The 14679-nt window shown below is 31.8% G+C and overlaps 1 protein-coding gene and 1 non-coding gene across 2 annotated transcripts; one reads left to right on the plus strand and one right to left on the minus strand.

Moving 5' to 3' along the window:
• Positions 1–41: 41 nt before the first annotated feature.
• Positions 42–123, minus strand: TRNAS-AGA (transfer RNA serine (anticodon AGA)). The gene has a single exon. It is a non-coding gene; the product is annotated as a tRNA-Ser (tRNA).
• A 1881-nt stretch (positions 124–2004) lies between these two features.
• Positions 2005–11007, plus strand: DCX-EMAP (Doublecortin-domain-containing echinoderm-microtubule-associated protein). The gene is made up of 17 exons (XM_015939863.3): positions 2005–3605; positions 4697–4958; positions 5230–6196; positions 6992–7144; positions 7235–7310; positions 7412–7516; positions 7898–7984; positions 8078–8218; positions 8299–8448; positions 8523–8642; positions 8717–8866; positions 8956–9081; positions 9234–9488; positions 9562–9655; positions 9752–9850; positions 10300–10433; positions 10526–11007. The coding sequence occupies exons 1-17, from the start codon at positions 2907–2909 to the stop codon at positions 10652–10654; spliced, it is 3747 nt and encodes a 1248-aa protein (XP_015795349.2). The 5' UTR covers positions 2005–2906; the 3' UTR covers positions 10655–11007.
• The last annotated feature ends 3672 nt before the right edge of the window (positions 11008–14679 follow it).

The raw sequence follows: 14679 nt of genomic DNA on the forward strand, positions 1-14679 counted from the left end.
CAATTAAAAATGAAGGCAATAACCAGAAGAACAAAAAATTTCGTGAACGACAGGATTCGAACCTGTGCGGGAAAATCCCAATGGATTTCTAGTCCATCGCCTTAACCACTCGGCCACGTCCACGCGACAAGGTAAATATCAATTAATGTTTTTTTTAAATTTTAATTTCGTCTGATTTACAGTTAAACTTCGTTTTTTTCATATTTTGGTTATGTAAAGTGCAAGAAAAGATCAAGAGATGGCGTAATAGAAAACTGATTTATGGTGAAAATTAAAGTCGCTTAAAAACCAGCATTTCTCAAGTAATTTTCATTGTTTCAGAACTCGTTTCTCCTCAGATTTAGCTATTTCCCAAACGTCTTTCAAATACTCGACTCTTAATTGATTTAATTGATCAATATTGTTCTAATACGAAATTGAATAGACTAATATTTGCTTAAAATTGCTAGCAAATCCCCAAACATTTTAAATTCAAATTTCCAAATAATTATTCATTAAGACAAGAGGAAAGATTGTCATTGGCAGTGAGATGAACCTTTTTTTATACAAAATAGCTGGTAAATCAATCATCTATTCATAGCAATCATTATCTGTGTTAAAACAAATAAATTGATCCATTTATAGAATCATTTGGCATAATCAATCGCTTTCCTTCAAATGTAATTGATTAACTAACTTACAAGTATTATAGTTAGTAGCTTTCATCTTTTTAACCGTTTTTCAAGTTTGATAAGTCAACTATCGATTCAAAACCCAATAATTTACGTGAACATTCACTTCTCAGTTTTCATCCTTTACACGCCAGATTCATGGATGCTGATCAATTCACAATAATTCTTGTAGATGAAATCAAACTTGACTGAAAATTTTAATAATTTACACATCTAATGAAGGACTGAAATACATAATGTAAATGAGCCGAATCATTTGATAACATACATTTTAAAATTAATGACAGTCAATAATGAACAGAGCAATTTAAAACAATGCTAATCACCATGACAATGATAATCATCCAGGGAATTATATGTATAAATGTATCTGATAATTTTTGGACTGAATTTTGTATGTGTCTCTACAGTCTATTTGAACATTAATTTAATGTTCATTGTCTAGCAACTCAAACCAGGATAATTCATAACTCCTTCATAAGCCAATCTACTAATCAACCAGTTAGTTGAAGAAAACTGTCTGAAAATAAATGAATTAGATTGAATTTTGATAGTGAAATGGTTACAATTTTGGCAGCAAGATATAAGTCAATGAATGTTAAACATGGAAAGCAAAAGCTGGTTCAAACATGAAACTTACAAACATATTAATAATAATGATTATAATGAAATAATAATCTAAACCTCCAAGGACAGGATAAAGGATGGCGTAGGTTAATCACATAATAAAATAAAATAAAATTGAATTTCATTTAATCGATCCAATAAATTTCACATGAAAAGTGCAGATCAAGAAGAAGCAAATGACAACTATTATTATTTTCATCATCATTCAACTATTAAACTATTATTGCTGCATTATTGTAAAATATTGATCCAACTTAATCATTATTTTAACTAAACATTCCAGATTATCTTAATTAGGCTTCTAACCCATTTCATACCCACAGCCCAAAAAGGTATCTTGGCCTAACTGAAGGTTGACTTTTAACCCAAATTTTCAATGTAAAACCAAAATTTATCACAGTTACAATTACCATTGTATTTTGTAGATTAGGTTAATTTACACTTTGTATTAGCTTCATGATTAAATTAAAAGCTGAAGCTAACAATAACCAAGAGTGTTAACTTGGAGTTACCTTTCAAATGTAAACAAGTCTGGTCTATCAAATATCTGGTTAATCGTAATTTAAATCAATCCGTTCAAATTTCTCATGTTTTATGCTTTATTAAAATCCTTTTTTGTAACGACAATCAAGGTAATAAATTGAGCTTCTATTGATTGTTATTTGATCGATGTATTGCATCGAAGTCTATTTTATTTTTCGTCTTCTCTTCAACTGCCATCTCTGTTGTATTATTTTTCATAATTCACTTTCTCACTTTGTATTGAGTATCTAATCAAGAAAGGAAGCTTTAATTGTGATTGTCTCATGGAGTTCCCTTTACAACATTGTATTATAATTAACAGCTTGATTAATTTTTGTGAACATCAGACAAAAGTAGTTCCCATAAGAAATGGTTATCAGATTATTTCAGATGTAGAGGGAAACTCACATGGAAACATTATGATGGTAATGATGTTCAGCTTGTTCAGTTTTGATAATTGTTTAACAGTGTAATCCATTAAATTGACCGATTTGCTCTGATAATTGTTCATTGTACTTACTGATTCAACTCATAATAAACCAGAGCACAAAAAAATCTCACTCATCCTGAGGTTCAATGGTAACCTATCATTCATTGTATTGACCACTGTTGACAACTTTTCAACTCTACTTTTCCACTCAATAGCAACCAACTTATTGCTGCTGTTAACTCACAGTTATCTCATAATGAACATCAATCCTTCAATTTTCAATTTATTTAAAGACTTACAGTTGTTTAATCAGCTGATTGTTATCCCATTCACTTGGTTGTACAGTTCCATAGACGCATTGAACGGTCAAATTTTTCAATATACTTTTTTGATTTGTAAAGTAAATTTAAAATCTATACTTTAATTTGTTTACTGTGATCAGATTAAATAATTTGTGTTCATGTGTTAATCTTCAAATTAAAGACATTTAGTGAAAATGTGATAAAGTGAATTTAAAATTGGCTCTCTTACGCAAAGACAAATCAAAAACTGTTAGAGAAAAGGCCGCGTAATTTACTCTTTCTTTTGGCTTTGTTTGTCTGTTGGTGTTTCTTCATTTCATTTCAATTGTTTACAATTGTGTTTATAATTAGCAAATGCAGGATTCACAGAATCAACCATTGCGACCATTAAATACTAACCATATTGGTAATACCAAGGATAAATTGTTTGACCTTACAGCTCCTGGATCTAAAGCTTTAAAAGCAGCGTCTGAACATCGTGCAAAGATTGTCACTTTTTATATCAATGGAGAACCCTTTAGAGCCGGTATCCGAGTTTCAATAGTTCCTGGTAAAGATTTTCACAGTTTAACATCTCTCTATGACTACCTCAATGGAAAAAGCCAGGTTACCTTTGGTGTTCGCTATATTTTCACGACAACCGGTAAACGGGTTACCTCTATTGATGACTTGGAATCTGGTTCATCGTATGTTATCTCTAATAACAATAGATTTCAAGTTATGCCTTATGGTAAAACAGATAAACCTAAAGGAGGTGATACTGGATATGGTGGACAAAACAATGGCCTTGCTCCGATAGAGGGTAAAAGTGTTTCATCGACGCTTCCCTTTGCGACTTTACCCGCTGTTTTGGGTCATTCACCTCGAAGTCAATCATTAAACTCAAAGGAGGGTAAAATAGTGACCATAGTTAACCGTAAAGATCCAACATTACGAACCCGAGTGTTTCTCAATCTTCGTAGTCAACGAACCTTTGAACTGGTAATCAAGGATCTTGGGCAAGCAGTAATGGTTAAAGATGCCAGACGATTGTATACAAGTGATGGTGAAGAGGTAAGCAATAATTTATCATATTTTTTGCCTAACTTATCATTTTAAAACTTTATTAACATTAGCCAATAATCATCTTTTCAGCCGTACCTTTCTTGATACATTAAACAAATGGACAATAGCATTTCGACATAGCAACAAACTATCAATTTCTTGACCAAGTTATGGATTTCATTGCTAACATAATGAATGTTGGCGTATTATTTGTCATGTGAAATTTGTCACAAAAAATATCTTCAAGCTAAACCTTTCTTATCTAGATTAAAATGAATGTTGAATGGAAGTATCGATTTTAACAGTAATCAATATCTTCCTTTAGTTAATTTGTCAATTCAAGAATGAGAAAAAAAAACAAAATTTTTACACCATGAAATGATCATATCAGTGATTATCTTGAGACTTTTTTTCATTCAATTTTTCTCTGTCTATTTTACCTTTACTGGCATTACTGAAATACAATGTAATCGGTTTCAATGGATTGATGTTGATAGTTAATCAGCTGATTAATGACAAATGACTGTGTATACACTCAGAAATTGGGCAAAAATAATTTCCGTTTCAAACTTGTCTTTGTATTAGTGATTTGTTTCGCATTGCAAGATTGATAATGGTCATTTTGCCGAATCTATCAACAATCAAATTATCAACTTATTAGTTAAGCAGCCAATATTGTAAATCGTATCGCCATAACCTGGACGATAGTCGACATTTTTCATTTTACTTGAGCTTAGTCAATAAAATGATTCAAACGATAGTTATTGTGTAGCATATAAAATAATCAATAAATATTTCAGCTCACCAAGAGTTTGTTATTTGATTTATGGGACAAGTTAAAATTTGAATCAAGCACTTTAATGATGTACTGATCGATAATGAACAAGTCAACATTAAATCATTTTGTTAGGTATCAAATGGTCTGTGAAATTCAGTTAATTGTTAATGATTCCAATTTTTTTATACTTTATCTGGTTTTTCATTGTCCTTGCTACCCTTAATATTAATTAAGCCTAAGTATTAATAAAAACAGTAGATTAATCATTAAAATATTGATAAACAAATGATTTTCTCATTTCTTTTTCCTTTTCTCTCAACAGATTCGGAGTATCTCCCAGCTTCGACGACAGTTAAGTGATTTTACAATATTTTATATTGAAAGTGCCAAAAATCGATCAAATATAAAGCCATCATTTATTCATAAACAACGATCCAACTCACTGGAATCAATCAATTTACAAGGTTTCAAGGATGATGAACTAGAAGCAATTGAAACTCATCGAAATCAAGATATTTCCACTGATTATCAGTTTAAATATCCAGTAAACTCTCTAACATCTTCCGAGCAATTTAATCCAACAGGTAAACACATGAATTGAAACCATTAATCATCCAAATCAACCCAGTATTAGATTCGGTTTGGAATGAGAGATCCAGAGAAATATTTAAGTTGATTGAAAAAAAAGGGTTTGAATGAAAAAGATGATTTATCATTTACAGAATCAATTTAATAATTCAATATTTAGTTCTCATAGTTTCAGAAATATTGAAAAAGAAACAGTAAATCATGTAACATTAACATCTCATTTTACTCATTAGTGATCTAATTTTTGTTTTTATTATTTACAACTAGAAACTGAAACTGCTACTAAACTATGGACTCCAAATGATAATGATTTTAAATCAATGGAAAATCGATGGTCAAACCAAGAGCCCAAACCAGAAGAGGTGACAGTCAAAACAATTGCTACCCAAACATCACCAAAACTACGTCAACCAAGGCTTCGTGTTAAACGTAAATTAGGTCCAAGCAAAATAGGCAAGCATATGTTAGTTGATAAATCAACTGAAAATTCAGCTAAATCTGAAACTGAAAGTGCCGTTGAGGTTGTAAAAAAACCAAATAGCCAACCAAATGAATCTAAATCGGAAAAGAGTAAAAAGCAAGACAAGTTATTTACCAGACCGAATAAATCGGGTAAACAATCAAATCAAAATATGACCAAAAGTGCAACCAATGACAGCAATAAACTGAATCAATTGACTCATCACGATACCAAGCGACAATCAACTCGTTCATCGGCTAAATCAGGAAATAGTGTTGAACCAGTTATTTTTGTGCCTATTAGTGTTGATGATCCTGCAATTGGTGGTGACAAGACAAATGGGTTTGACGGCGAGAACAGAGATGAGCTGAAAAATAATCAGATTACCAAGGAGAATGGAAAAATGTCAATGATGAAAGAAAATGCTGGAAATGAATCTGCAAAGGGAAAAGATTACAATAGTTTGAGCGACGAAGAAAGAGTTAAATTGTTCTCAGATTTAATCAAAGATAAAATTAAATTGAAAATTGAAAATCGTCGAAAGGAGAAGAAATCAAGTGAACATCGATCTGGAACATCAACATCATTTGATCGTGGTTCATTGGCATCGTTTGGTGATGCAGATAGACTTTCAGTGCTTGAAAAGATTGCTCATGAAGATTACATGGATGATCACTTGTCATTAGCATCTAAAAGTCCAGCGCAACCAATTGACCAGGAAAATCTATTCAAGGGAATCAATGTTCCAGATAAAAATTTTCAACTCTCTTGGATGTATCCTTTTCATATTTGCATTCATGAAAACTTAATTAAGCCTAACTGCATGCCTTGTTTAATATAATTTATATAGAGTCTAAATTATCATTAGTTGTCACACAATTGGTAACTAAGAAGCTAAATTTAGTTGTAAGTTTTAATCTATCAATTAGTTTTACATGTTGAGTCCAGGTTTACCTGTTAATAAATCAACTCTCTTGCCGATTTGAGATGTTGATGATTAACCTTACTGGTTACTTATGATAACCAGATAATTATAATAATTATCTTGAAAATCCAATTCCCTTTATGATTTGAATAGAAGAACACAGTTTCACAGGTTTCTGACCTTTCAACAATTTACTCTGAACCTGAATATAGTCAAGAAATGCAGGACTTCACTGGACCATTGCAAATGAAAAACAAAACATTATCAATTTAATTCTACATTTTTCTTTCTCTAGATAATATTTCATTAATAATGGAGAGTAATCTATGCATGAATCTATTATAATTAAACTCTTGCTGAAACAATGGTCTGACCAGTTCATTCACTTTTTGGTCTAAACAAGTGGACATTTATTCTGGACCCATTAAAAGTTCACCCAAAGGATAATCTGTTGAACAATTTACCCAAAACAGACTAATTAGTTCAAAGCGAGGTCAACAAAATTCAAATGGCTAATCCATTTAAAAGCTCCTAGTTAACCCAATCAACTGCATCTTTAGGCCTAATATTTACATTTAGGTTCAATACCAATTATCTTACTTAATTCCTTAACTTGAATTGGTTAAATTGTTTGATTTACACAGTTATGGCTACAAAGGAAACCACAAGTCGGAAAATAATTTGATAATTTTGGATTCAGGTGAATTGGTCTTTTTTGTCGCAGCCATTGTTGTCCTATGGAATCCTCAGAATCAAACTCAACGTCATTACAAGGAACATATTTCTGATATTCAATGGTAAGATGTTTACTGTGATTACAATCCAAGAATATTCAATACTTATTAACACACAATTGTCATTGTTCACTTTTATTGATAATCCAATAGTATGGCTTTGAATGAGCAAGATAAATTCATTGCAACTGCTCATGAAAATGTACTTAGTAATGGTTCATTGTTTTCGGTGAGTGATTGAACTTTATTATTACACAACTGGTCCATTACCTGTGAATAACATTTACATACAATTTAACAATTTGTCTCGTTTTCTTGTACTTTCAATAGAGCTCTGAAATACGTGTTTGGGACTCTTCAAATTTAATTACTTCAGCGGTTTACGACAATCTATCTCCATCCACTTCTCTCATTTCAATTTCATTTACAAATCTGGTAAGATTTTGGGTTCATTTGATTATTAATATTATTAAAAACATTATAGTGTTTGTTAGTGTTACGATTGAAAACAGGTTAAACATAAATCAATAATCATTAATGTCAGTTTAATATACTTTTTGTACTTGAATTTATTTTACAATAATCTTGAAACACTTGTTTTAAACCATTTGTTGTAAAAAAATATCATCTAATGAATGATAGATGATAAAAGTCTAGAATCACAGCTTGGAAATCGTTTACAAATTTTCATTATTAATTTCCATGATATTTGGTGCATTCTTTTATTTTGAATTGAGTATTATACTAATGAATTTTTTATTCAACATTCGATTTTAAATTCTGATTGATGCGATGTCTGTTTCATCTGATTTACAGGGCTTCCTATTGATACTATGCTATAAAGAAAACGTCTCATTGATTGTCTGGGACTGGAAAAATAATCAAGAAATCGCTACAATCAATGTAAGATTTAAACACCCTTTTGACTTTTGATTATTATTAGCATGTTGTCATGTTATCATGTTATTTTCATTATTTTTTGTTCTCCACTCTAAGGCTAAACTATCCAAGGATGTAAAGCTGATTGGAGCCAAACCACTTCCTCAAGGTAGCAACATTATTACATATGGACATAGACATTTAACTTTTTGGCAATTAGTTGGTTCCAAGTATAATCCAATAAATTTAATTAAACCAGTTGAGTACCTTTTCTACTTAATCTGTCACTTCTGCATCAATCTTTCGCTAATACAGTTTAATTTCTGGTAACATTGTAGAAATCAAAAGAACCGATACTTTTCACATGCATCGATTTTTTATCAAATGGCGACTTTTTAACTGGCACAGCTGATGGTTATTTCACAATTTGGTCTCAAAATCCTGAAACTGGTCTAGTCTTCCGTGTAACCGATTTGAAAGGACATGAGGTTTGTGTCGTTTCGCGATTCAACATAACCATGTCTTGATAAATGAACTTAAACTTTCAACTCTTCAATTACAGGCTTCAATAGAATGTATAAAATATCTTTCCAATAACGTTTTAGTCTCGACTGATTCAAATGGCCATTGCATATCCTGGGATATCGGTGACTTAGCCTTTAAACATTTAAACACAATCATGGTAACTATGGTTGAATTGAAGAAAGATAAGGAATTCAAAGCTTCTCATCAATTTTTAATTTTGTTTCCAATCAGGTACCACAAAATGCTGGAGGAATAACTTCACTTTGTTTACCGATAAACACTGACGGCAATCCAAATTTCAACGTTTACATAGGCACTCGAGGTAATTGCATTGCTCATGGATCAGTGGTGAGTGGGAAGGAGTTTGATGTTTTGCTTGAGGTTTGTAATCGATATCATTTGTACATAAATACATAAATGTATAAGTATTTCGTTGTCTATTAACGGTTTCAAATCAATAATCTTAACAGGGACATTCTGGTGGGCTACGAGGCATTACTTCACTGTCGAGAGACACATCTTTTTTCAGCTGTGGCTTGGATTCAAAGGTTTGTCGATGGGGTAACAAAAAATTGGCCTGGAAAACATTGTTAGACGTAAGTCAAATCACTGACAAAATCTGGAAACACAATTTAAATGTTGATGTTTATTTCCATTGATGTGATGCTCTCAAGATGGGAAATGATTGATTTCACTAATATCTATCATTTTATTTCGATTGCTCCGCTTTGTATGTTGATACATCCAGGTACAGTTATTATCAATTGCTGTTCATCCATTATGTCAAGCACTTGCTATTGGTGGAGTGAATGGAGTAATACAGATACTTGAAGTAGAATCCGGTAGTTTAGCAGCTCAGTTGAATGTTTGCAAGGCTCCAATTGTTTGTTTAGCTTATTCACCGAATGGAAATTTTCTAGCTGCTGGAGCTCATGATGGTGTAATGTATCTTTTGCCCGTATTTGATGATGGTTTTGTCTATGAAAAAGTATCCGTTCTCAAGGTAAGCTACATTAATTGTATCTCCACTAAATTGATTCATTTAACACTTGCAAAATTTTCATTGTCCATTGTAGGGACCACATCCAATCCTGAGTCTTCAATGGTCAGTAGACAATTGTTTTCTACTAACCTCAGTCAATGACAACAACTACCAAGAACTGATCATATGTAAGTAATGTCAACATTGATTTTGGAATCAAATCCTTAGCAGCAAATTTGACTAACTTTTTCTTTAAATCTATCAACTTACCTTACATTTTACAGGGGATCTTCCCAATTTCAGGTATCTCACCGGCATTTCTTCATCTTCAGAAAATCTTAAATGGCACGATGCAACCTGTTCCGGAGGTGAAGATGTTAGAGGTACGTTAACCATATAATTTTATATTAAACAATGCAAACACAAAATGTTCAGATTTGAACAAAATTTTAATTACAGTAGTTACACAAAATAAAAAAAACAAAACACATTTATTTCAAATTAAAAAACGATCAGAGAAAAGTTGAAAATTGATTAGAATCAAAAGCAACCACTAGATGTCACAATCAAGATGTCGTAAACCAAAGAGTAATCTTAATCGTTAGTCGTAAACTCTAATAGTTTAACTATTTGTGCTTCATTTAGCAAAACAAGTCGAGAAACGTTTAATTATCGGAATCTTTTGATTTGGAATTTAAAACTGTTCTTTAGCTAAATGGCCGATTGAGTGATGGCCCCATTTAGCGTTTAGCGTTCCATTTTGAAATATTTCCTATTATTTTTTAGCAACAACTACAAACTATACTAACTCTTGCTTTTATTTCATCAAAAGGTATTTGGGATAATCACAATATAGACGATGTAATCAATGTTTGCTGTCATTGCTCAAATAATGGTAAATATCTGGTAACTGGAGATGAAGATGGAAACATTCGCCTATTCTCATATCCATGTTCAAATCCAATGGTAAGTAGCTAACTAACGCTATCTAAACTAATATTTTTTCTAATTATCAAATTTTCTTCTCAATAATTTATTATTTCATTTCTTTTTCACAGTCGGCTTTTTACGCGAGGAAACAAGGCTCAAAAGGAGTAGTTGAAGCGCGTTTTATCTCACAAGACTCAGCCATAGTAAGCGGTAATTTTGACGGAGCAATATTTGTTTGGAACCTGTACGACCCTTGATGACAAATTGCCCTTTCAACTGATCATCTTTAGACCCATCAAGTTTCGCCGATACACCGGTTGCAATTATAAACAACAAGAGGAGATAAATTTTAATCATATCCTTCATGGAATTGGTGATTTTTTCATTTAATCAACTACAACTTTCCCATTGCATGATTTTATACTTACATTTCCGTAACTGTATCTCAATTTCATCAATCTATCAATCCATTTTGATGCATTATTTTCATACTAGTCTTCCCTTTCCCTGCATGTTAACCTAATCAGTTATAATTTTTAAAATTTTTGATCGACAATTGTCAAATTATTGTTTATTCAATTGAAAATTATACAATTTTCTAATCAGTAAATTGTCCAAAGCGTCCATTTCATTTAAAATTTGTCCAATATCTTTAAAAAGATAATCGAGGTTTCTTTCATAATTTAATATTTTGGCTTTCAGGTTGCGTCAAAGTTTTCCTCAAAATCCTTTTAAGTTTAGTTATGAGTTTATATCATCATTAACAGTTCGTAGCATTTGAATTTTTACAATCAATGATTAAATCAACCAAACATGCATCATTCATGCACATGTTAAACGCATGTTTAACATGCTTCGATTATCATTGGCGCATCATTGGCGCAACAAGATTGAACTAACTTTTATTTTCTATTTTTTCTATTTTAGTCTCTTATTTATCTGCCTTTCCTGGGTTTAAGGGTCGGGTTCTAAAAATTTGTATATTTTCCGGCGACATTCAGGCCAAAACCTTTCATTTGAGATTAACAGAAAATTTATAGAACCATTGAGTGCGAAGAAATTTGACAGAAAAATACCAAAACGGTATTAATTTATTAGAAGATGAGTTTTAGTTCATTCAACTACAAATTAAAATGTTAAATTAATTGCAAAAGGTATTCATAAGTTGAACAAAATTGTTTTAGCTTAATTTTAAAATCTAATTTGAAATAATTCTGCATTCATCAATGCTTCGAGTTGAAGTCCACCTTTTCTTGGTGTCAATGAAATGTGCAATAAAATAATGGTTATCAGTTAATTTTGGGAACAATGAAGCAGTTTTGTTATCCAGTTCAAGAACCATTTGTGGAATTAACGGGTTCCATCGCATGGACAACGACTTTAAATTACATGTTTTCGAACTAAAGTCAAATATGAGGAGATATTTCAGAGTTTTGATGAATTTTTCCGTTTCGGCTATAAATTTAGGATAGTCGATTTCGTTGGCGTTGAATGTACAATTATTAGTGTTAGGTAATTGACATTTATGTGGTGGATTCGAAGCTAAATAAGAAGCCGTATTATATCTATATCTTGCGATTCCATCACAATAATTTTCACAAACACGAGTTACTGCCCATTGAACAAACGACTCAAAATCTTTCATGGGCACATAATGAGTATACAGTTCAACTGCAAGAGGATCGATTCTGATAGATTTAACGATGTTTGATGTAACATTATCATTATCATACTCCATCAATGTTAACATGACGATGTCTGTCTTATCAAATGATGATTTCGATGAACCACAAGCGCTTTCCATTTCCATGCTAATATTCTTGGTATATTCGGTGTTTTCATGGACCAGATTTACTTCAGTTGGAAATGTGCGAATCACGATATTCCCGATCCGAAACCTGTTTGTGATCAAGTGGGGAGCCCTAATAGGAAACGCGAAATCAGGTAATAATGCTGTTCCTAGAAGAGAAAATTTTTCATTTAAATTTTTGTCTGTGTCATAAAATATTGTCTACGAGTTAATATCATGGTGATAATAGGACAATGGTACTTTTAGTCTTATTGCCTTCAGATCACTTCTGGCAGATAGAAAGGCACTCTCAATGAAATGATAAGAGTCTACAATACATCAAAGTACATTAACTGATACGGTAACTCAACCTTTCGTTAGTGTACAAGAATTGAGTAAGCTCGTTTTAGATACTAACTTACAACAAGAAACAACTAACTTAATATATCAAGAAATAAATAGACTTACCAATAATATTCATCGGAAAACTCAGTTCCCATTCTTTATCAACATAACCAGGTTTTACCTCCTTTACTAGCATATACTGCATACATGAAGCAAGTTGAAGCACCGAGAAAAAACAAATGAAACTTTTAAAATCCATTGAGTTTGATTGAATTAATCTTCAAGTTAACAGCGATACTTGTTGATATACACTATCAACTCACCAGCGGTATTAGTTTTTTAGGTTTAACGAGAGTTGGTTACTTTCGCTCCTCTTATAGCCAGGTAACCAGAGTAATAAGTGTAATAAATATTTTTAAATGAAATGTCACACAGAAATAATCCAAAATCCAGGATAACTAGAATAACATTTTATAAGTTTTAATGACCTTTTCAAATTACTATTGAGAAAAGCATGAACATCATTACTTTCTTCAAACATTGAAGTTTCCAATTGAGTAACCATAAAATAAGCAAAAAAGTTAAAAGTAACTTTGCCTCAACCACTTCTTGACCGAGACTTGCCCTTCCTTTGTTTTGAGCTTACTAACAAAGACCTTTGTTTACTGCATTTCATCTCAAACTGTGTTCAATAAACACAAAGAGTAAGATTGTTTAGTCGTTGTTGTTTCAAACCTTTGTGTTCATTTCAATCAACAAAGTGCTCAATGGATTCAAAATCTCACTTGATTCGTGTTCTTTACGTTTTGTATTTCATTCATTTGTCAAGTCAATGGTATCATTCTGAAATACCGAATTTCGCTGCATCTCATGTTAATTATTATATGAACATCAAAACCAGTAATGACTTGAAACGGACTAACCTTAAAGACGATAATGTTCAATGGAGAAATGAGAGCTTCTTTGAAAGTATTTATCATCAAACCTGCAGAGTACAACTCGAAGAGTATGACAATTGTTATCTTTATTTATTTAAGAATGAAACTAATTCTATTCATGGACCGATAAAGATCAATTACAAGCAAATTGAATTGGATATGAAATTCAATTTGAGCCAAAGTACTAAGGATAAGTATTGGTTTGAGAATCCAAAGGAATTTCAACTTTACTTCTTGGCTGAAGCTCGTTGTATTTTAACGCTATTGGCATATAAAAGGATTGATAAAATCCAGTCCCGCATGATTCCTCATCTGAATACATATCTTGAATTGGATTCGATAACTGCCTCACTTTTTCCGAAGATCGAGAGAGACGATTATTTCATAATAAACATCTTTAATTTCGATAAATTTGATTACTTTTTTTCAGACAAGCACACCATAACTCGTTCTCATGAGGGATACAAAGGTTACACAGCTTCCCATCCCATTTTCAACTATACAATTGTACCCATAAATAGTGCTTTCAACGAAATTTGAAACCACATTCAATTTGTGGAAACAGATATATTTTCAATAAAGACAGTTTCAATCAACTCTAAAATACGATTTTATCATTGATTTACATATAACCTGTTCGGAAAAAAGATTGGACGACAACTTTGCGAGGCTGTAAATATGCTAATATGCAGACAAAATATGTAATTTTTAGATCAGTTCATCTGTCAAACATTCGCGTTCACAATTCATAACATTTTACCGTTTTACTCAGAATAGGTCTCTTTTGAGACAAAATTTTTCATTTGACGGCAGAAATATCGTTTATCAAATAGTTTAGACCTATTTTTGGCCTTTCCAAATCGCCCATTTTGATCATTAACCTGTGCATGACCATATTCACTTATTGCTACTTTAAACATCATTTTCTTTCCAAATTTCGGTTTTTTTCACGAAACCTGACCGCATCAGGTACATTTTCAATGCGCTCAGTGATGCAAAGAAATATAAAATGAAAAAATATTTTACCGACCTGCGCTACTCCATGTTCGATAACTAACTGAATCTTCAGGCAAGAAATTTCAAATTTTCACCAGACATTTTTCATACTCTTATTCACAAATCTACAAAAAACTGTTAAAATATTCTCAATATTTAACGGCTACTTCGATTTGCCACATCAAAGTTAACGTCCAATCTTTTCTCCGAACAG

This window comes from Tetranychus urticae, chromosome 3, assembly GCF_039701765.1.
Source record: "Tetranychus urticae isolate SD_2017Ah chromosome 3, NJAU_TeUrti_SD_1.0, whole genome shotgun sequence".
Classification (NCBI taxonomy): Eukaryota; Metazoa; Arthropoda; class Arachnida; order Trombidiformes; family Tetranychidae; genus Tetranychus; species Tetranychus urticae.

What these genes read in the sequence shown, in the direction of transcription:
- DCX-EMAP (XM_015939863.3), top strand. Translation starts at nt 2,907, where the DNA reads ATGCAGGATTCACAGAATCAACCATTGCGACCATTAAATACTAACCAT. An exon ending in CATATTTCTGATATTCAATG is followed by an intron (nt 7,145 to 7,234) that starts GTAAGATGTTTA and finishes ATAATCCAATAG; the next exon opens with TATGGCTTTGAATGAGCAAG. An exon ending in AACATTTAAACACAATCATG is followed by an intron (nt 8,643 to 8,716) that starts GTAACTATGGTT and finishes GTTTCCAATCAG; the next exon opens with GTACCACAAAATGCTGGAGG.